General features: G+C 38.5%; 1 protein-coding gene across 1 annotated transcript in view; it reads left to right on the top strand.

Moving 5' to 3' along the window:
* BANK1 (B cell scaffold protein with ankyrin repeats 1) overlaps positions 1 to 20962 on the top strand; it is a 129969-nt gene that overhangs the window by 10513 nt on the left and 98494 nt on the right. The window contains exons 2-5 of the mRNA XM_086612191.1: positions 448 to 513; positions 12591 to 12739; positions 14611 to 14749; positions 16783 to 16925. Of these exons, the coding sequence (XP_086468317.1) occupies positions 448 to 513; positions 12591 to 12739; positions 14611 to 14749; positions 16783 to 16925 (497 nt within the window). The remainder of the gene's footprint in view (positions 1 to 447; positions 514 to 12590; positions 12740 to 14610; positions 14750 to 16782; positions 16926 to 20962) is intronic.

Raw genomic sequence — 20962 nt, 5'->3', positions numbered from 1 at the left:
TTGAAAAGATCGATCACAGGAGTGTTTACTGAAAAGGGATAAATCCAGTTCCATCTAAAGATCTCTCTAGGCTTGTTCCTTGTTGGATTTTTATTTTTTTAAATTTTTTTCTATCAGCAAAACTAGCTTTAAAATAGCTTTATCTTACATCTCAAAAAACATACAGAGTTTAATCTAAAAAAAAAAGAAAGTGGAAATTACTGTGATGGTATTTCCTTATTTCTGAGGTTTTAGGTTGCTCGTCCATTTGTTTTCTTAACTGTGTTTTATTTTGCTAATTTTTTTCATTTTTTTCCCCAGCTTGATTTCTGATTATAAGATCTTCTGTAGAGCAAACATTCTGTGAAACAATCAAATAGGATAGCAGTGATCACTGTCATCAGCGATGATGACCGTTTAAAGATATTTCCAAGTAGATACCATTAAAGAATTATTCTTTTTTCCTAGGTAAGCCACAGAATGAAAATCCTGGGGATTCTTTGCCTTACATCTATGAAGTAGTTCTTGGAGACGGTGAGTTGAATTGCCATTGCATTTACTCAAATAAAGCCAGGACTCTTCAGAAAATTAAATTTCTTTTCTTACGTCTTGTCATACATGAAAGGCAATAAACTAACCTACCGTAGCATACAGTTGTGTAGAGGAACATGCCTGGTTCTCAAACATCCACCCACACATCTATACCCACGCACTCTGATGAGGAATTTGAAAAGGGGAGGAGATTCAACAGGGGAGTTTCCTTTTTTCTTTAATTTCAGGGTAGAGAAAAAGGAAGACATGGAGAGCTTTCCTTTTCTGTTCCCCGCATGAGGAGTTTTGCTTGTAGTAAAGAGAGCTGAAATTTGAAATTTCAGCTAGATTAGTCCTACTCACATTACATTTGCAGCATCATTCGTTGGCAGCCAGAGAAGCCCTGTGTCTGATTTCAGCTCCTGTTGACATTTACTATTCTGGTTTATTTATATTTGTGAAAGCCCATAAAGAGTCTTAGTAGGGAAAACAGACTGGCAGAATCTCCACTTGCTTTTAGTAAAGAGCTACTTAACATGTAGCTCTTTCATCCCTGGAAGTGTTCAAGGCCAGGTTGGATGAGGCTTTGAGCAACCTGGTGTAGTGGAGGATGTCCCTACCATGGCAGGGGAGTTAACCGGAACTAGATGATCTTTGAGATCCCTTCCAACCCAAAGCATTTTATGATTCTATGTTTCTTGTACCCGTTCTTAATTAAACAACTTTATTCCTGGGTTGACAATGTTGTGAAGTGATTGGCTTAACAGCACCAGCATGCTGACTGATGGAAAACACCAAGTAAGTTATTTTTGAATTCCTGGCATAGCAGTTCTGTGCTGCTGGAGTCTGAGGTTACTGGCTCTGTGAGTCTATTTTGCTGGCAAGGTGTAAGGGCATAAGGATGCTACAAGCTCACTGGCTGTTCTTTACCGGCATGAATTTGATACACGTCAGTGATGTAGGGAGTTTAGAATTTTAGCTTCTTTAGTTAATTTCAAGACATAAGTATCAACCTGTATGTTTTTAAATACTCCAGTCATTCCTGCTTACCGTGCTTTGGTTCACGATGCAGAACAATCTTGGAGCATTCAGATAAAACTAAAATGGAAACTGAACTCTTCAGACAGTAAAAGATGTGCATTCTACAGGTCCAGACCAGACCTAGTTGGAAGTATGCCCCTTTGAAATGTGTATTAGTGTGGAAGGGAGTATTTAGTGCAAACCATTTCTCTCTATTAAATCTTCCTCTTTTAGGCCTCCCTCCTTTCCGGTAGGGACCGTTTGTGACTCTCTTGGCACCTCGATGTGATCTCAAGCAGAAAGCTGCTGAGAAGTTGCACTCTTTTGTAGAATATAATAGACTTTTTCAGTTGGAAGGGGCCTACAATGATCATCTAGTTGAACTGCCTGACCAATTCAAGGCCAACCAAAAGTTAAAGCATGTTGTTAAGGACATTGTCCAAAAGCCTCTTAAACACCGAGAGGCTTGGGGCATTGACCACCTCTCTAGGAATCTTCTTCCAGTGTTTGACCACCCTCTTGGTAAGGAAATACTGCTTACAGACCTACTGTCTGTTTTATCCCTGCAGACCAGTCAAGGTTTCTAAGGATGTCTTTTTTAGTCTTGTGTTGAAAGTGCCATAAGTCAGTGTATTGAAGAAGTTTGTTGGTATAAAGAAGGCTTTTTGTCATTACTGGCTCATCATCCAGGTGCTCAATAAGCTGGCATCACTGTTCCTCTCATGATCATGATGTCCAAAAAATGAGACAGTAAAAGAAGGAATGGTCAGAGAATCTCAAGAAAGGAAAGGACTGGGGAGATGTTTCTCCAAGCTACTCCCACTTTAAACCCTGACTCTTTTTATATGAATCCTTTTCTGCTTTTATATGGGGACTTGAAGAGCAGCTTTAAGTCCAAGTTTCCCAGCCGCTGAATGGTTGATGTAATAAAGTGAATCTAGGATCTAGTCAGTGTGCCAGTCTTTGCAAAATTAAGAAAGGTGAGATGACAGCTGCAAACGAGCCAGTGTTTGTGCCCTGCAGAAAGCAAGTGAATCTTCAGATAACCAGGCAGGATTTGACTTTGGACGAATTGTGAAAATAATGTTACCAGGGACTCACTTCTCTTTGCTTCTCCCTACTAAGAAGGAAGTGTACACAGTGCTGAACTGTATGTATGACACAATACAGAAGCGTCAGGACAAATTATAAACCAAGAAAGTATTTTTGCTAGAAACCTATAAATTCACAAAAGAACAACGTTTTTTGTCAGATCTTAAGTGGAGACTGGCATGCAGAAAGCTGAAGTTTGTTTTGAGTATACGGATATTGTACGAAAGAAAGTATAAGCTGAGAGAAGATGGAATTTAGACTTGAACTGGAATGAAAGTTGAACAGAGCAGAAGTATAAAGGTAAATGAGGAATCTAAAGCAACAGGAGTGGAAAGAGCAGTGAGTGGATGACAGGACATATTGAAAAAACCAAACCAAACCAAACTATATCCAATAAAGAGAAGACAGACGGGGAATGAGCAAGTGCTAACAATCGATAAGAAGTGATTGACTAAAGTGAATTGTACAAGGCCTTGAGAGAAAAGGTCAGACAGTACATTGGAAAATAGAAAAACAATATGATCACTGAGATCCTTTGGGGAAATAGGAGCTACAAGCGGATGTGAAAACAATTTGCTAGTGAGTGATGGAAAAGATCCAGTTGTTGAATGCTAATCACCATGATGTGAATGTATGAGGACTCAGTCCTGTAGGTGAACAAGTGAGCTCTTTAGCTGCTCACAAATGTTGTTATGTGTCTACTTTATTTCTAGTTTCTATGTAAGAAAAGTAGACTTGTTAATAGAAAGCTATATTTTGAGAAATTCCCTTGTGTTTCCTCGGGAAATTTTCTACTCCTCAAAGAACCATTATTTATAATTTGTTCTAAGGTTGGAAGAGTAAAGCAGTCTTACTAGGATCTGGGTATACAGCCTTGTAAATACATAGAAAAAATGTGAATGCCTTATTGTGGAATTAGCATTCATTATTTTACCTTCAAAACAGAGCTAACTTGAGATTTAGATACCCATTAGTTGATGTTCAGCTTCAGAAGGGGCTGCTCCTCTTCTGTGAAACAACTTTGTCTTTTTTAACATTTGCCATTAAGGCTTGTATCCTAGCACTAATTAACTGGACCAATTACGGATGGGCAAGCAGAGCACAAGAAGATGATTTTGAAGTATAGTAGCTGTCTGCCTAGTAAGTTTAACGGCAGACGTCTTTTAGTCCTGCTCAGAGGTCTCATTGATTTATGTGCATGCAATATATGTGCATGCTGTGTTACCTGTATCCTTTACCAAACTATCTGGAAAAAGGTCAGCTCCTTGTAACAAAATAGATGGCATCCCTTCTGCAGATAAAGAAGAGCTGTCAGAGTACCTCTGCTCTGCTGTTCTTTTCTATAACGCTGTCTGAAATCCTGTTTTAGTAAAATGTGCCTATTTTGGTGTCTGGGTGTTGGATTAAAGGACAATGTCTTAAAAGATAAAGACCTCAGATTACTTTCATATTCATAACCCTAACAAAAAGAAAATAATCAGGAGTTAGAAAGCAAGCATGGTTTTCAGATGTGTCTAAAAATATCACTCTTGATTGTGTTCCTGAGAAAAAAGTGTACCTTTTAAGCCCACTTAAGGGTCAATAGGTTTCAGCTATTTCAAGCCAAAGGTAGGAGTAAATTGCAAAGCAGCCTGTCCCTTAGTGAGTCAGTCTTGCTGACAATTCACTTTTTTTCCTTCTTTTATACCCAATGTGTTTGGCGTGAGTGTTTCTGCTGACAGCAGCTGTGGCAGCATGGCATGAGGAGACAGGTGGTCTCTTGGATAGACAAGTCCCATGTAATTTAGAGCTGTACAGATCAAGAAGACCATCATAAATTTCATCCAGGCATTGATGAGAGCCCTGTGCAGGCATTGGAGCTCTGCTGTCATGCTCAGACTAAGACACACTATTTGGTAAATGAAATGCTGCAGTCAAAGCTAGCTTGTGTTACCAGATTGATTTAAGGGATGCTCTAACGTGGAGTACATTGTCTTGTGTCAGTAAATGTTTGGATACTGTTCATGATATGTGTCCTGTACTTCTGAGTAGGGCGAAGCCTGAAAATGCCAACTACCGGTGTCTCTCCCCCTGGCCTCTCCCAATGCAGTTGTTAAAGGACTTTTCAGTTATGTTAAACTTCATGATTTTCCAGCTACATCATTTTTTGAACTTTGATGACTGTAAAGAATATTCTTCATCAAGAGAATAGCTTCAAATATGGTCAAGAGGGGAAAGTTTGGCTACTCACTAGTTGTTCCTTGAGGGTGATATCTGTAAAAACTTAAAGCCCTGTTCAACCTGAAATCTGAGCTTTTAGAACCTGTTGGAACAAGTCCAGAGGGAGGGCTACGAAGATGACCCGAGGACTAGAGTACCTCTCCTGTGAAGGCAGGCTGAGAGAGCTGAGGTAGTGCAGCCTGGAGAAGAGAAGGCTCCCGGGAGACCTTTGAGCAGTCTTTCAGTACCTGAAGGGGGCCTACAGGAAAGCTGGAGAGGGACTTTTTACAAGGGCATGTAGTGATAGAACAAGGGGCAATGGATTTAAACTGAAAGAGGGCAGATTTAAATTAGATATAAGGAAGAAATTTTTCCCTCAGAGGGTGGTGAGGCAGTGGAACAGGTTGCCCAGAGAAGTTGTAGATGCCCCATCCCTGGAAGTGTTCAAGGCCAGGTTGAATGAGGCTTTGGGCAACCTGGTGTAGTGGAGGGTTTCCCTGCCCATGGCAGGGGGATTGGAACTATATGATCTTTAAAGATCGCTTCCAACCCAAATAATTTTATGATTCTATGAATGTAGAAACTGGAAAAAACAGGCTTGGGCTCCATCAACAGCTCTGCTCAGCACATAAATGATTTCAGGGAGGTTGTTATTGTTTCTATACTAATCAGTGTGCCTGATACTTTAGAAACATTTTGGGATAGTCTTACTATGTGTCTAAAGCTCAGCAGTGTTCGTATTTTCAGCACTGCAGCTGAAAATCGTTAAGTTTGATTGCAGTAAAAATAATAACATGAATTGACACATTGTAAAAGATAAACTTAGTCCCCAAAAGCCTCTAATCTAAATGTATGCATCCTAACCAAAACACGGATTGCTGAGTTTAAGTCAGATCTTTCTTCTAAGCCACAGACCAGTTAGGAACTAGTTAGTTATCATAGCCTTAGATTGCCTCTCAATATACAGTTAAAATCATATGAAAGTATGTATACAAAGAAACACCTACAGTTTCATGCAAATCGTTTCTTAAAGATTATTGATAAATTAATGGTACATTGCATTTTGCTGTTCTGGGGTTATTTGAAGGCAGAATTTTTTGCTTTTACTATCAGATCCTCTATGGCTATACATAATGAGACTTTTATATCGTGTTTAGGTGCTTTTATGATGACTCCATTATGCTACAACTGTATTAGAGTTGTAAATTGTTGTGTACAAAACCACACTAGTTAATACACGAACAGGTGGGTCTGCACCTTCTCAATCAAATCACTCTTTGCCTACACATCTATAGTAATGCATAAAACAATAGATGGGGAGGGGTGGGGGGAGGTGTTCCGGGGATTGCTTTGTTATGGGAGAGAAATAGATGTGAGTGAAAATTGCAGATCCATCAGTTGCTAAGATGACATAAACACTGACTCCAAATATTCAGAAAAGGAAAAACTGTTCTTCGTAGCTTTTTAAGGAACTGTCAGTTTGATGCTTACTTGCAAGAAAAATTGTTCACCATAAATAAAGTAATAGAAACAGTTTGGAGACATGGGCAAACTAGGCCGACTCACAGAAAGCTACTGGTTTTGACAGAAGAACTCAAGCATGCAGGAGAAACTGGGACTGAGAATGCTTTGGAGAAAAGCAAAGATAACTGTCAATGTATTTGCAAATGTAGATGGTTCAGTATAGAGAGAAACGTTATTTAAAGCTTGTTCAATAATGAATGTGTTTACCTTGGTCTGAAATTTATACATGATAGAAAACAAATGGAAGAAGTTAAGATTTGAGTCAGATGTTTGTATGTTTGAGTATGTTTTTAATAATTTTCTGTGATTTTTAGAAACCTTGCTATTCCTAAGCCCTCTCTCACCAGCAGTAAAAGAAAACTTTTCAGCAGAGCAGAAAAGGAGATTTGCTTTGAAATCGTATCTTAGAGAGGGCTTATGGTAAGAATTAATAAATCCCATGTTCATGCTGAATAAAGCAGGCTCCTTGAATGAAGCCCAGTGTGGTGGATGTTTTCTGCCTCCATGTTTGACAGCCTTTCTCAGGTCATTTATAGAGCAATTTATGCAGGTAGAGGCTGCCTTCCAGTCCCACCCTGCTGCACTCTCTGCTGAGTTCACACAGCATTTGCAAGTACCCATACTTTAGGCGGATTCACTTTCGTAAATGTCTATGATAAACTTATGGTAGATTGCAGGAAGAATTCGATGTGCCTAAGTCTTTTTTCCTGATTTTTCCACGTTATAGAAGGTTCCTTTGTGTGGTTTTTTTCTGTGTGGCTCTACTTTCATTCACATTTCTGCAGAGCAGTCACACTTACGTTTGACTTTAAGCTTTCAAATTGCAAAGAAGTCACTTATACACGAGCACCTTTTCAGTTGTACCTCACCAAACCCAGTGGGACCATCTCTGCCTTTGCCTTGCATTGTGCTGAGGGGTGGTCCTACCACATCACATGAGATGACTCCTGCACTTAAATGATCTGCTGAATTTAGCCCAAGTGGTCTTCCCTGCAGTCCTCTTTATTTTAATTTTTTACACTGGGACACCCTGGCTTTTTTTTTTTCGTGTGGTAAGTTGGCCATATGTTCTTAGTTACCTTTCCATTCCTTGTCATCTGCCTAACCTGATTTCCCCATATTTCTCATCCTCTTATGTGTTGTATGATCTAAGAATAAATTAGGACCTTTTTTGTACTGCAGTTTCAATTCTTCACTAGCATTGCTTTAGCAAGACTTGAGGAAGAACTGAAATTTGTAAAGCTAGCAGGCATTTTGCTTTTGTAAAACCAACTAAATTTTGGTTGTGAGATTCATTCCATGGGTAGCCTTAGAAAACACATAAATCTTTCATAAGTTTGTGTTTCCTGCTATTTTTAATACCCCAAATCTGTCACATACGTTGTTGACTCAAAACATGTAGCAAGTACCAAGTAATCAAAGACAGAAACAATTTAAAATCCTCTTGTAAGCTGCAGTAGGGATGGTGAAAGAGTGTATTTGAAAGGTTAGAATTTGGGGGCAGGGGGGAGATTGGATGTAGCATGAAAATTGATCAGAAGCCATGGCGAGGCATTAATTGTTGAATCCACAAGAGACTAGAGAGGCTTCATTAAAGTTTTCAGTTTATGGAAAGGAATGCAATTTCAAAGTCATTTCATGAATTCAGTTTAAAATGTTAAATTGAAAGCAATAATGCATTCTGAAAGGTTTTATGTAAAATATACCAAATTTATGTATTGGAGTTACACGAGTTAAGAGAGAACATTGAAGTAAAATGGAAAACTTCAGCACTGTGCCCAATTAAGTGAATAATTGTTACAGTAAATGTGTGTAATATTTTATTATTTAAATATGAACTGAAATTTAAGATCAGTCCTTTCAATGCGACCATCAGCAGTAGATATTTTTCAAAAGTAAGCCAACAAAATTAACCTGATAGAAATAGAGCATTACCCTCTATAATGGATGATAATTCCCAGTAGGACTGCCCTGAATACTCAAGAGAAGATTATCATAGATTTTCCTTTCTTTTTAGCTTCTATCTCATAGTGCTGTCTAAGCATCATTACATAGAGTTAATAATTTCTTATATTCAATCCTACAAGAAAAGGTCTGATATTATTCATCCAGTATTTTAATCGTTGTGTTTTAAGAACCTCTCGGATAGGTCACCATTATATAAAATTCACCAAGCAACAAATACCCTTTATTAAATCCTCTCTCTTAGATATGCCAGCATTATAATGATGTTCCTTTTATGTTTCTTTTAAGCTAATCTTCACCTACAGTTGTAAATTTTTTGTTAAATGATCATTTTTCTGAAAGTCTTAGCAATTAGTGGAGCTCCCTAGCCATCGCTTTCAGGTTGAAAATAAGACTGTAAAGAGGATTCACAGTGAAGATGTCAAAAATGTAAGTGTTCCAAAGAGTTGTACATCAGGCAACACCTTCTGCCCACATTAAACAAATACTGTCTATACATATGCTCCATCTGTGTTACTAGAACCTCAGTACTGTAGTGTTAAACCCTTATAAACTACATAGTTTTAGTTAATACCACCAAGCCAAGGCTTGCTTAATCTCTGGTGTATTGCTTGCTCAGCTTTTACAAATATCACTTCATGTGGTTGTTTCCTACTCCACGTTGTAGGACAGACAGTGTGCAACTGCTGGTAGGAGTCTGAGTACTGGAGATGGTGGCTCTGGAGTTTGGTTATTAAATATATAGTAGTGACAATATAGATCCCTGTTATTCTTGGACTGCCGTACATGGCTTTCATTGATTGTCAGGTAGACCAGACGTTTAGTGAAAGAGGTCTTGCTTGATGGTTTTTAGCTAATAAATTGCTAACCACTTTCACAGTCAGCAGGAGAATCCTTCATTCTCTTAAATATCTAAGTCTTCGGTGTAGGAGCTGCATTTCTTAATAATTTGTCCAAACTCTAGTGCTGTGCAATCCCAGTACTGACTGGGCTGAAGTCCTGATGTTGTAGTTGTCACTAGGCATAATAAAAATATTAAAGTGCAATTCATGTGGGAGGAAAACATTATCCTAATTTAAACCAACTTATCACTGGCATTGAACTTCTCAGTAGATGAATTATTGTGGACATTAAAAAGTGGAAGTAACTGCTGTCATCTTCAATAAATAGAGTGCAGACCGTAGAAATAAAGCTATCATGAACTTCACAGAGATTAGAATGCATGCACATGATCCTTGAAGAACGATCACTGACAGAAAGTTGACATCTGAGAATCCAGTGCCTACCAGATTTGTTATTCAGTCCTTTCATTTTGTCAATCTGATAATGCAATGTTTCTTGTCTTTGCAAGACTCCTTTGCCTAAAGTGGCAGAAAAAATTTCAGAAGCAGCATGTACTTCATATGAGTTGTCTTCTGGAGTAAATTCCATGTGCTCAAGTGTAAGATCATAGAATCATAGAATGGCATAGGCTGGAAGGGACCTTAGAGATCATCTAATCTAACCTCCCTGTCATGGGCAGGGACGCCTCTCAACTAGATCAGGCTACTCAAGGCTCAAGATTTATGAGTGATTTAAAATATGAACACATAATATTCCCAAAGTACATGCTGTGGGCATACAATATCCTAACTTTTCCTCACGAGGGTTCAGGTCTTCCTTTTTCTGAGGGACAGTGCTAAATAAAGTCTAATCTTCACAGTGATAATCAGAGAAATTAATGTACATTTTGAGCTGGATTAGTTAAACTGGATTGAACTGTGAGTGGATTCTCATTCGGAATTAAAATAAACTTTGTTCAGTGTAGCCTATTTGACTTTCAAAATAAATTCAAGCAAATGGAATTCAAACTACTTCAATTCAGTAAAGTACGTCTACACATAGGTTTAGTGTAATTTTACGAATCTACACAATTCACAGCTTAAATTCAGTTTAGAGTTTAAGAATTAGTTTGCCTTAAAGGCGTGAGAATATAAGCAGGAGTAGTCAGGGGAGATTTTACTAGCTCGTGATGAACGCTGAACTCACCCACCTTAGATATTCAAAGAACCTTTATCTTCCTCAAGAAAAAATGGACAAATTATACTTTTTTTTTTCCTTTTCTGTTTATTTTATTCTAGTTTAGTTTAGTTTTAGTTTTAGTTTTCTGAGATCTCTCTAACAATCAAATCACATCTCTGGAAAAAAAAAAATTCTACATCAGACATAGCATACCAAAGTTTCTCTACTATGTTTCCTGGCATAACTTCACATAACAGGCACATTTATTATAGAAGTTTATTAAAACCTATGCCTTTTTAAGCAAGGCAAATTTGGTAAGGAAAGGGAACATTCTGTATCAAGCAAACTGGTACATATGGGGCAAATAAAGGCAAGCAAGAAGTGGGAAAACTAATTGTGAATTACCAATACTGATGCTGAATGGAAAGAGTTCTGTGCCTCTTAGGAGCACTGTGGTTTGTGTACCTCAGTAACTTGGGCACTTTTGGAAAAAACTCATAATGGCTGTGGTATTTGAGCAAAGCCAAATTGCTGCTGTTCTTTATTCTGCCCATCACTAATTTATATTAATATTCTACATCCATTTAAGAGGAAAAGATGTGCCTGAGAAGTTATTTGTGTCCCTGAATGTAATTGACTGTGAATGTTCCGTAATTTACAGTAATACAAGATACTGTTGATGTCTCTCAGGATATTTTCTCACCAGCCAGTCAAGTTTTTTTACCTCTGAACTGCTTGGAATGATACCATTAATCTAACTAGGTGACTGCAATATGCTGGGTAATCCTGTATGATGAAGAGCTGCTGCAGTCCTTCGAGATGGGTGGCAAGAACGTTTTGTACAGCGTAATAGAGTGTCTGGAAAGGAGCGGTAATGATACAGCTGAGAAGTAGCAAGTGTGAAGAATAGCTTTTCTAAAACTCAGACGTAGTCAGACCTCTGCAGATGCAGTTGTCAGTTCTTTTATATTTCCTCATTAAAATTCTGTGATTTGGTGAAGGATTCACTATGGCTTTTGGGCCTTCACTGGTACAGTAAAATGGAAAAGAAACTGGTTGCAAGCTACCTGTGTGACTGGCATGGCATTTCCAAACCCAGAATATCCTACACAAATGTCATGGTTTAACCCTGGCCAGCAGCTAATCCCCACACAGCTGCTCGCTGGCTGCTCCCCAGTGGGATAAGGGAGAGAATCAGAAGGGTCAAAGTGAGAAAACTTGTGGGTTGAGATAAAGGCAGTTTAACAGGTTAAGCAAAAGCTGTGCACGCCAGCAAAGCAAAACACAGAATTCATTCACTGCTTCCCATGGGCAGGCAGGTGTTTAGCCATCTCCAGGAGAGCAGGGCTCCATCTCGCTTGATGGTTACTTGGGAAGACAAACGCCATCACTCTGAACCCCCTCTTCCTCTTCCCTCAGCTTTGTATGCTGAGCATGACATCATATGGTCTGGAATATCCCTTTGGTCAGCTGGGGTCAGCTGTCATGGCTGTCTCCCCTCCCAACTTCTTGTGCACCTCCAGCCTCACTGGTGGTGTAGGGTGAGAAGCAGAAGAGACTCTGTGTAAGCACTGCTCAGCAGTAACTAAAACACCCCTGTGCTATCAATGCTGTTTTCAGCACAAATCCAAAACGTAGCCCCATACTGGCTACTGTGAAGAAAATTAACTCTATCCCAGCCAAAACCAGTACAACAAAAACATAGGCCTTCAGTCCATCGTTTTGTCCATGAAGGAAGGCAAAGACCATGGGCTCTGTGTCAAGGAAGCCTGCGTCTACTGTCATAGTTACCTGGTCACAGATATCACTGCTGTCACGTGAGTCCTTCCTGTAGACAAGTGGGCTGATGTTGTAAACGTGTGGTGTGTCCTTGTTTACACACAGGGAAAGCAAAAGTGGTAAAAATCCCAGTTCATCCCAACGCGTGAGAGTTTGTTCTTCGGAGACTATGAAACTGGCTGATTTCTGTGACCTCGCTGGTCGTGACGACTTTGGTTAAAGGTCGTGTCCCTTTTGACTTAGTAAGTTGAAACATGTGAGCAGAGCCCGTTCGTATGTGTAAATCTGCGGGATCAGAACTTCAGAGGCGAGCTCTTGATCACAAGGGGGAAATCTCACCACGTTTACACGAGAAGGAATTTCGCCAGGCTCTCCTGCGGTGCCCGGAATGCAACTCCAAACGCCATATGAGTCTCTAATATGTTGGAGACCACATCATTGCCGTGTTTTGTTGATCTGAGATTATTAACAATGTCCTCGTTCCACATTATTTATTTCAGGTCACCAGACTAGCTCTGACGTTAACTTGTCAGATGTCAGGGAAGCATCAGAAAAAACAGACCTTGGTTTTAAAACAGAGGAAATTTCTGACACATTGGAAACCAACGAGCAGTCGATATTGGTGCTTCCAGGAAGAATATCATGCGAGGTAAGGTTTTTGGATGTTAAAATCTTTGGGATAATAGTCAATGTTCTTCTCTTCCTGCTGCAATCTCGTTTGTACTGTAACAGTTTTGAAAACAAAGAGTAGATAAGGGGCCAAAATGAGACTCCATCGAGACTGCAGTGGGATTTATTTTGCCTTTGTGTCACATCCACACTGCAGCCAAAAGATGTGCAAATAATATAGTTTTAAGACAGCCTCTGAGGGATTTTCTCTCTGTTAGAATTATTTGGCAGCTTGGGCAGAGATACTACAGTCATGCGGACCTTGTAGTTTAGAGAGAGCATGTAGTCAGGCACTTCTTGAGGCAGATGGAATGTTTCTTGGGAATAATCTATGTTGGGTATATGGGTACATACATATGTGCCCATACCACATGAGTTACACAAGTGCTTGTGTGAGCATACACCTTGTCTGATTTTAAATTAAATCAGGAATATTTATATATACATATCTGCATGCACATCCAATTGGCACAAATGTTCGTATGTGTTTGTTTTTAATCGGAGTTGCTGTGAAAAAATACATGGAAATATAAACAGAGGAAGTACAATATCCAGCACTGTATTCCTTTATGTAGGTGAGCGGCCCCAGTCAGATACGGAGGTTGCGGTGTACAGGGAATGTCATGTATTTTACTTGCTGTCTTTCAAGGATGACTTACACACATTATTTCATAGAATCACAGAATGGTTCGGGTTGGAAGGGACCTTAAAGATCATCTAGTTCCAACCCCCCTGCCATGGGCAGGGAAACCCTCCACTACACCAGGTTGCCCAAAGCCTTGTCCAACCTGGCCTTGAACACTGCCAGGGTTGGGGCATCCACAACTTCTCTGGGCAACCTGTTCTATTGCCTCACCACTCTCAGAGTGAAAAATTTCTTATATCTAACCTAAATCTGCCCTCTTTCAGTTTAAATCGATTGCCCCTTGTCCTATCACTCCATGCCCTTGTAAAAAGTCCCTCTCCAGCTTTCCTGTAGGCCCCCTTTAGGTACTGAAAGGCTGCAATAAGATCACCCCGAGCCTTCTCTTCTCCAGGCTGAACAGCTCCAACTCTCTCAGCCTGTCTTCATAGCAGAGGTGCTCCAGCCCTCGGATCATCTTTGTGGCCCTCCTCTGGACTCGTTTCAGCAGCTCCATGTCCTTCTTGCATTGGGGACTCCAGAGCTGAACACAGTATTCCAGGTGGGGTCTCACGAGAGCAGAGCAGAGGGACAGAATCCCCTCCCTTGACCTGCTGCCCACGCTCCTTTTGATACAGCCCAGGACATGGTTGGCTTTCTGGGCTGCCAGCACACATTGCTGGCTCATGTTGAGCTTCTCATCCACCAGCACTCCCAAGTCCTTTTCGTCAGGGCTGCTCTCAATCCGTTCTCCACCCTCCCATCTCTTCATGGCTGAGATGGGTACGGTTCTCAAGGAGTAACATTCTCTCTGGTTCAGAAGGCAGTAGAGGGATATGGATATTGTCTCATATCACCTGCTGCTTCTGTCTTACTTTACTGTCAGTTCACTGTATGAGTTTAAGTGAGTCTGAAGTATTTTAGATTCTTCTTATTAGGCTGAATGTCTTTCTTCCAGACTGTAAAGTGGAATGGTCTTAGAAAAATGGACATGTGCATTTAAAATACTATTTTAAAATATCGTTAGGTAAGCTGAATTTTAAATTAATTGTGTCATTTATGTCAGTGATATACTAAAGGATAACACTGAGATGGCATCCTGTTTTGGTATTGTGCTTTTTTTGTATGAAGCTGTTGGTAAAGGAGCTTTCCTTCCAACTTATGTTTTCATTTGCATTTTACAGTGTAATTTTCTGAAGGACTAATGGGAACATATTTTGATTTTATAGAACCCTGGTGAAATATTCATTTTGTTGAAAGATGAAATAGAGGATGAAACTTTAGAAATTGAATTCATAGGAGATAATCAACAAATTAGGACACGGCCAGCCTCTTGGAATAAGAACATCAAGTACATGAAAGCTTTAGGTAAGAAAAACATTCTTTACCTTTAAGTAAACAGAAAATTTTTGACTCTCTTCAGTTTATCTAACAAGTAGTTTCACTTCCCACTATTTTGTAGGTGTTTCCTCTGCAAGGGTTTTGCACACAGAACATATATTAGTAATGCAGAGAAGCAAGGCCTTGTGATTTATGGGAAACTAGGTTCTATTAGATTGGCTTTGTGTGGTTAAATTGCAGGTGGCAGTCTTAAAATGTTGTTGATTAGTCACAGATTAACATTCTTCAAAATCACTGCCGTAAAATGCAAAGCTAATATTCTTTTCTTATTGCTCTATTACTAAAATATTTCATTTTATGTTTAATGTAGTAAATTTGGTTATACTCCTCTCTATAATTCTTACTGACACAGGAAATAATTTTCTTTGTTCGTGTCCATGCCATTTCTCTGTATCACTCAGCTCTGATGATTTCTAATGATTTTTTTTCAACTGTTCCATCCATGACTAGTTGCAAACAATTTCAACTAGTTAACAACAGTTTCTCTTAGGAGATCTGTGCAGATTTAAGGGCCACACCTATCCCCACTCACTTGATGGGAGTTAAGAATGAAAAAATTTTTCACCTAAGTATTCAGAGTGTAGCTGGCTACTCCACTGCATGCTGTGAATCTCCAAAGGAACTTGTATAATGTTTTATTCCAAAACCATTGCAATACAACATTAGATAGGAAGAAAAAAATATGTAATTACATACGAGCTACAATTTTCAACATTTGAGCTACATTTGAGTAATTCTGTGGCTGGACTTTCATCCTGAACATTGTCCTGAGACAATGGCCCACATAAGGCCTGAGAGTATCTTATCACTGTGATGGTGCAGAGAGTTTGTTTCTAGAGACCTGATTGGGATGTACATGACTAACAGGAAACTTTAACCTGTAGTGGGATTTCAGAGAAGGAAAGCTGAAATCTTCATTCAGAGATCTTAAAAGATTATTGCAGAATTATTCTGTGAGAACTTTGTTGATCACAGGAGGGTTTCTATAGTAGATGAAGAAGTAAATTATGAACAGTAAATGAAATATTATGAAAAATTTGACAGTGAGCTGTAGCCCAAGTTTAATTTTTCTTTCTTATATCATTTATATCTAATGCTTCTCTCTGTAGGCTTTTTTCTGTTTCAAAATCTGGAAGTTGGAAGTTTGGGAGTAACCTGCTTTAGTAAGAGTCCAGCTGATCTGATGTTGAAAGAAAAACGTGTTTGTTTTTTTTAAAAAAAAAGATGTTTGAGCAGTTTCCATTTAGGTGATTTAAGGTGATGTTCTATTCGTTGAGTTTCTTTGGCCCTGTTAGTCTTCTGCATTTTGAGAGTTGCCCATTTTTATCGCTCTTTTGTGGGCAGAGTTAGAATTTTAAGAGAACTGTGCTAGTGCTGGTATGGTACAGCAGGATGCCTGGCACAATGAATACTAATGAATTCTAAAATGTGCTCATAAAGAGGGCTTGTGCTGCATGCACAGAGCAAGTCATACTTAAGTAACAGATTGTACAAATGCCTCTTTCCTTTGCTTTTGCTAGGTAAACAACTGGAATGGAAGTAATTACACTGCAATTTCTGCAGTCTAGTTCAAATCCAATTCTGAGAACCTTGCCTGCAATTAAGAAAAATGTTTCAAAAGATGAATAGCAATTCCACTATTTGTAATAAATGAACTTTTCCTTAATTTGTAAGTATAAGGGAGCTGATTATAGGTCATCAGTCCATCAAAGGAAATCTGAAGCATACTGTTTTCATCTCCTTTCTAACATGAAGCAATACAATAGCTTTGTTTTATACTGATTTACAGATATGTATTTTCTTTTGTCAGCTTTTTAACATTAGACTGCAAGACCTGGATAAAAAACTGACAACACTGAATTATCTGTGAAGCACAAATCCAGTTCATCGACTCTGTGCTTTTCCTGTGATATTTTCCTATTCTTTTACTCATTCTCCAAGACCTCTGGTCTGGGACTGTAAAATATTTTCAGCTACTGTTCTGATTTGTGTTTTATAAGATTTTCCTGCTGGCCCTGTGCGTGTAAATGTCTACCGTGGGGGAGTAATTAAGACCACAGTGCAGATCGAGTACTATACTGCACTAGATGAGATTGAGCACATTTTTAAGAAAGTGGCTGACCCAATAGCTTTCATTTGTCAGGTAAGTTGACTTCTGCATTTTTAATAAAAAAAATAGAATATAAGTGTCAATATGAGCTAAGAGATAATACATTGCACTGTAAAGATTTGTTTTGATTGCACAGTAATGAGTAATGGTTCAATAATAGGCTCAGGATTACAGAGGCCTGTCTTTGAGATATCTAGTTGTATGCAAGTCAGACAAGTGAAAACAAATTTTCTCTTTTTTGTTTTTGTTTAGAGAGTGATATTAACATCCTTTGTGCTGTATATGCCCAATGAACAACATCCTGCATTACAGAGGATGAAAACAATGACAAACAGTAACAATGTCCCTCTCTATTGAAAGTGTTCTTTTTAGTGTGTTCTAAAACCAATAGAAGCAAGTACTTTTAAGTCACATTGTCTTTGGAGGATTATTATTCATTCACCAGCAAACAGGATTTTTCTGGCATAGCTTGTATGGAAAGCAGTAGGTTGCTATTCATATAGAGTCCATTTACAGCTGATGAATTATCATTCATGTGGTTTGCTGGTTGCCATGCAGATTCTTTGCATATGTTTAGAAGAATTCAGATTTTGAGCTGCGTTTCAAATCAGCACAGGAGACTGCAGTGCTCCGCAGCACGTCCTTTGCAAATGGCACATACAAAATAATAAGAAAGCATCTATTAAGAGAGGATGGAATCTCAAGTATCATTTGTTGAGTGGTGGGTAGCCCAAGCAGACTTGTCATGACGTCTATATTGTAATTGCAAAGCCAGAACAAAAATAAGTCTGTGTAGTCAGTCTCATTTTCCTCTGACAAATCTACCTTATCTACCACCTAAGGCATTACATTCATAACAAAAGGATTAATAAAAAATTATGTCTTGCGTTGTTAGTGTTCTATTAAGGATGAGAGTAGATTCCTTCCAAGTACAAGTCACTTCTGTTCTAAGAAAACAGGCTGTTGCACAAGAAAAATAGTGCAACTCTAAGTAGAAGTGCATTATTAAAATCTTTATAGTATCAATCATTCTTTAAACTGTATTTTGAAGAACATGGAAGTAAGCTTCTAACAGGTTTCATTTAAAATTTTATGCATAAATGTGTCATAATGTTTAAAAAAATTATGATTAACATAGTAACCTAGATACCTACAACACACCTGGTATTTCCACTGGAGAATTATTTGTGTTATTCAGGCGTTTGACTCTTCGTTTAACCAGCATGGCTATTACTTAGTAAGACATATGCAATTCAAATGATATTCAAATGCAAAAATAATTCTGTGCAGAGCAGTAGTGCACACCAGGAAATACAGCTGTAGTGTTATGGCTATCAGATATGTTTAAAAATTTGCTCACCTTTACTCATCTGGATAATAAGCAAGGGTTTGAATGAGGAGACACTGTTTGCCTGCTCTTAATTTTTTTGTTTTGGCAACTGAAAAATTAATTCCGAGAAAATTTTTATAATCGGGCAAGTTTTACAGTCCACACAATATCGTGGCTGCTCTGTGGGAAGCATGCTAATGGTAATTCTTTTGTAAGTGTACATATGTGCTGGAAGATTTGTCATCATGTTCCATGGTACCTGCTGGGCCACGGAGTGAGGTGCGCTAGCTAGGTAGTTAGCTAAACTATTGCCACAAACTTTTAAAATACTTTAAGCTCTCATGTAAACCTGATTTAATGACAATAAGATATATAGTGAAGATGCAATTTACAGAACATAATTTAACTTAATCTTTAAAAATATGTTCACACAAGGACAAATAAAACAGACTTGACACTAATTAGAATTCCCATCAAGTAGCAGGAGTAGTAGTAACTTTTATTTAACCAGGATAATTAAAACCTTTGAGACTATCAGCTTATTTGCAAAAGTATCTTGGGGCAACAGTGGTTTATCTATGCAAAGTAACAATCAAACACAATGGAAAACAAAATTAAAATAAAATAGAAGAGCTTACAGCAATTACTGATCAAAGCAATATCATTCTGTGTTTCAAAGAAAAGTTTAAAATTTTGACAAATGCTTGCATTCTGAGGAGTATCTCCATATTAAAATTCTGTGATGAAAGCAAATTGCTACAGCAATGCACACCAAAGACACAATGCTTTGGTAAAATGCTTTCATTGTATTCTATGTGGTGTTGCCAGCCCTTCCAGCTACTTTGAGATGGTATCACCGTTGAGATTGTTGTCCCCTTCTCCATTTTGTCCACAAATAAAGCCGAAGAGATACACAAAACCCAACAAAAAGTCTTACGCTATCCATTCCTTTTACTGATGGTCAGGTCAGTTCATGTATCTTGATGGGAGTCTAACAAAATACAGTACCACTGCACCTCTGAATTCCTCTTTTTAGAGAGGAATTCAAGATTAACACTAGTCAGAATTTAGATTAAACATATTCTAAGATTTTTACAAATCATGTTTTTGAATGAAATTCTTCGCTGCATCTGACAGATTGTAATTTTCTGTGTTCCAAACTTCCCTGCATTTAAAAAGCATTTACCAATGTTAGCAAGACGTTTTAAACAACCAAATAAATATTTTAAATGTGAGGAAATAAAAAGAGTAAACAGTGAAGTAAGTTTCTTTGCATAAGTTTCAAAAGAAAACAACCCAAAATTTTATAGTAAAGTAGGAAGAGTTGGGATCATTATGACTGAATCATAATGCTGAATGAACTTGCTATCAGAATATACGAGGCAGGGCGTTGTGAAAGACCATGAATTTTTTTGTTCTCTCACTGTGTTATAATTCTGCATTGAAGAAACTCTCTGAGGGAGTTTGTGTTTTTACAGTAACCTGGTGTACAGATCGATTTTAAGGTTCTTATAATTCATATTTAAACTTTTTCATGTATCATTTTTTACGTTTCATCAACTTCTCATTTCATCGTTCTGCTGGATTTGCATGCTGCATTGACTTTTCTCTCAGACTTTCTACCAAACGCAACTATTGATTCAATTATTTAGTGTTGGGGTTTCCTGGTACAGATTTCTTAGGTTTAAAAAAAAACCAACAAACCAACGAAACTAAGGTTATATCCTTATTACTGAAATTGATCGGTTCATGTTAGTTTGAGTGATTTAGAATATCTAGAGACATTCAGGAAGTCTTCATGACAATCTTTGGTTGAATAATACTCCTGTGGTTCTGAGAGACTTGGTATCTCAAAGGATGTTTTTCTCATAGTCATCAAACAGGATTCCAGTTACAGAGTATATTCATAGAATCATAGAATCATAGAATGGTTAGGGTTGGAAGAGACCTCAAAGATCATCTAGTTCCAACCCCCCTGCCATGGGCAGGGAAACCCTCCACTACACCAGGTTGCCCAAAGCCTCATCCAACCTGGCCTGGAACATTTCCAGGCATGGGCCATCTACAACTTCTCTGGGCAACCTGTTCTATTGCCTCACCACTCTCAGAGTGAAAAATTTCTTCCTTAGATCTAATCCAAATCTACCCTCTTTCAGTTTAAAGCCATTTCCCCTTGTCCTATCACTACACGCCCTTGTAAAAAGTCCCTCTCCAGCTTCCCTGTAGGCCCCTTTTAAGTACTGGAAGCCTGCAGTAAGATCACCCCGAGCCTTCTCTTCTGCAGGCTGAACAGCCCCAACTCTCTCAGCCTGTCTTCATAGCGGAGGTGCTCCAGCCCTCGGATCATCTTTGTGGCCCTTTTCTGGACCTGCTCCAGCAGCTCCATATTGAAAAAGAAGAATGAAAATAAACTGCAGCCTTTTCTTTGAAAACTTGTAAGAAATAGCTATATGACTTATGTGGTGATACTATGTATGCTCTTTTATCTGATCCCCAAAGATACTTCCTTTGAAACTTGTTTTAATACTTCAATCTTCTAAGCCACGTCAGCAGCTGTTATTTTAAAATGTTTCCTTCTTTTCCTCTAAGCATGGATACTCTCCATATTCTATCACTGGCTAAAATTGTCAGGAATGCCTAAGTGATTTTTAAGCCTAGCCCATCCTCTTTGGCAGAAGTAATCTAGATACCGAAGTGCATATAAAGTAGTGTCTGATATGTAAGAACTACTGAAGAAGTT

This window comes from Tauraco erythrolophus, chromosome 5, assembly GCF_009769465.1.
Source record: "Tauraco erythrolophus isolate bTauEry1 chromosome 5, bTauEry1.pri, whole genome shotgun sequence".
Classification (NCBI taxonomy): domain Eukaryota; kingdom Metazoa; phylum Chordata; class Aves; order Musophagiformes; family Musophagidae; genus Tauraco; species Tauraco erythrolophus.
The sequence above is the reverse complement of the archived record's forward strand: the minus strand, read 5'-3'. Positions and strand labels throughout refer to the sequence as shown.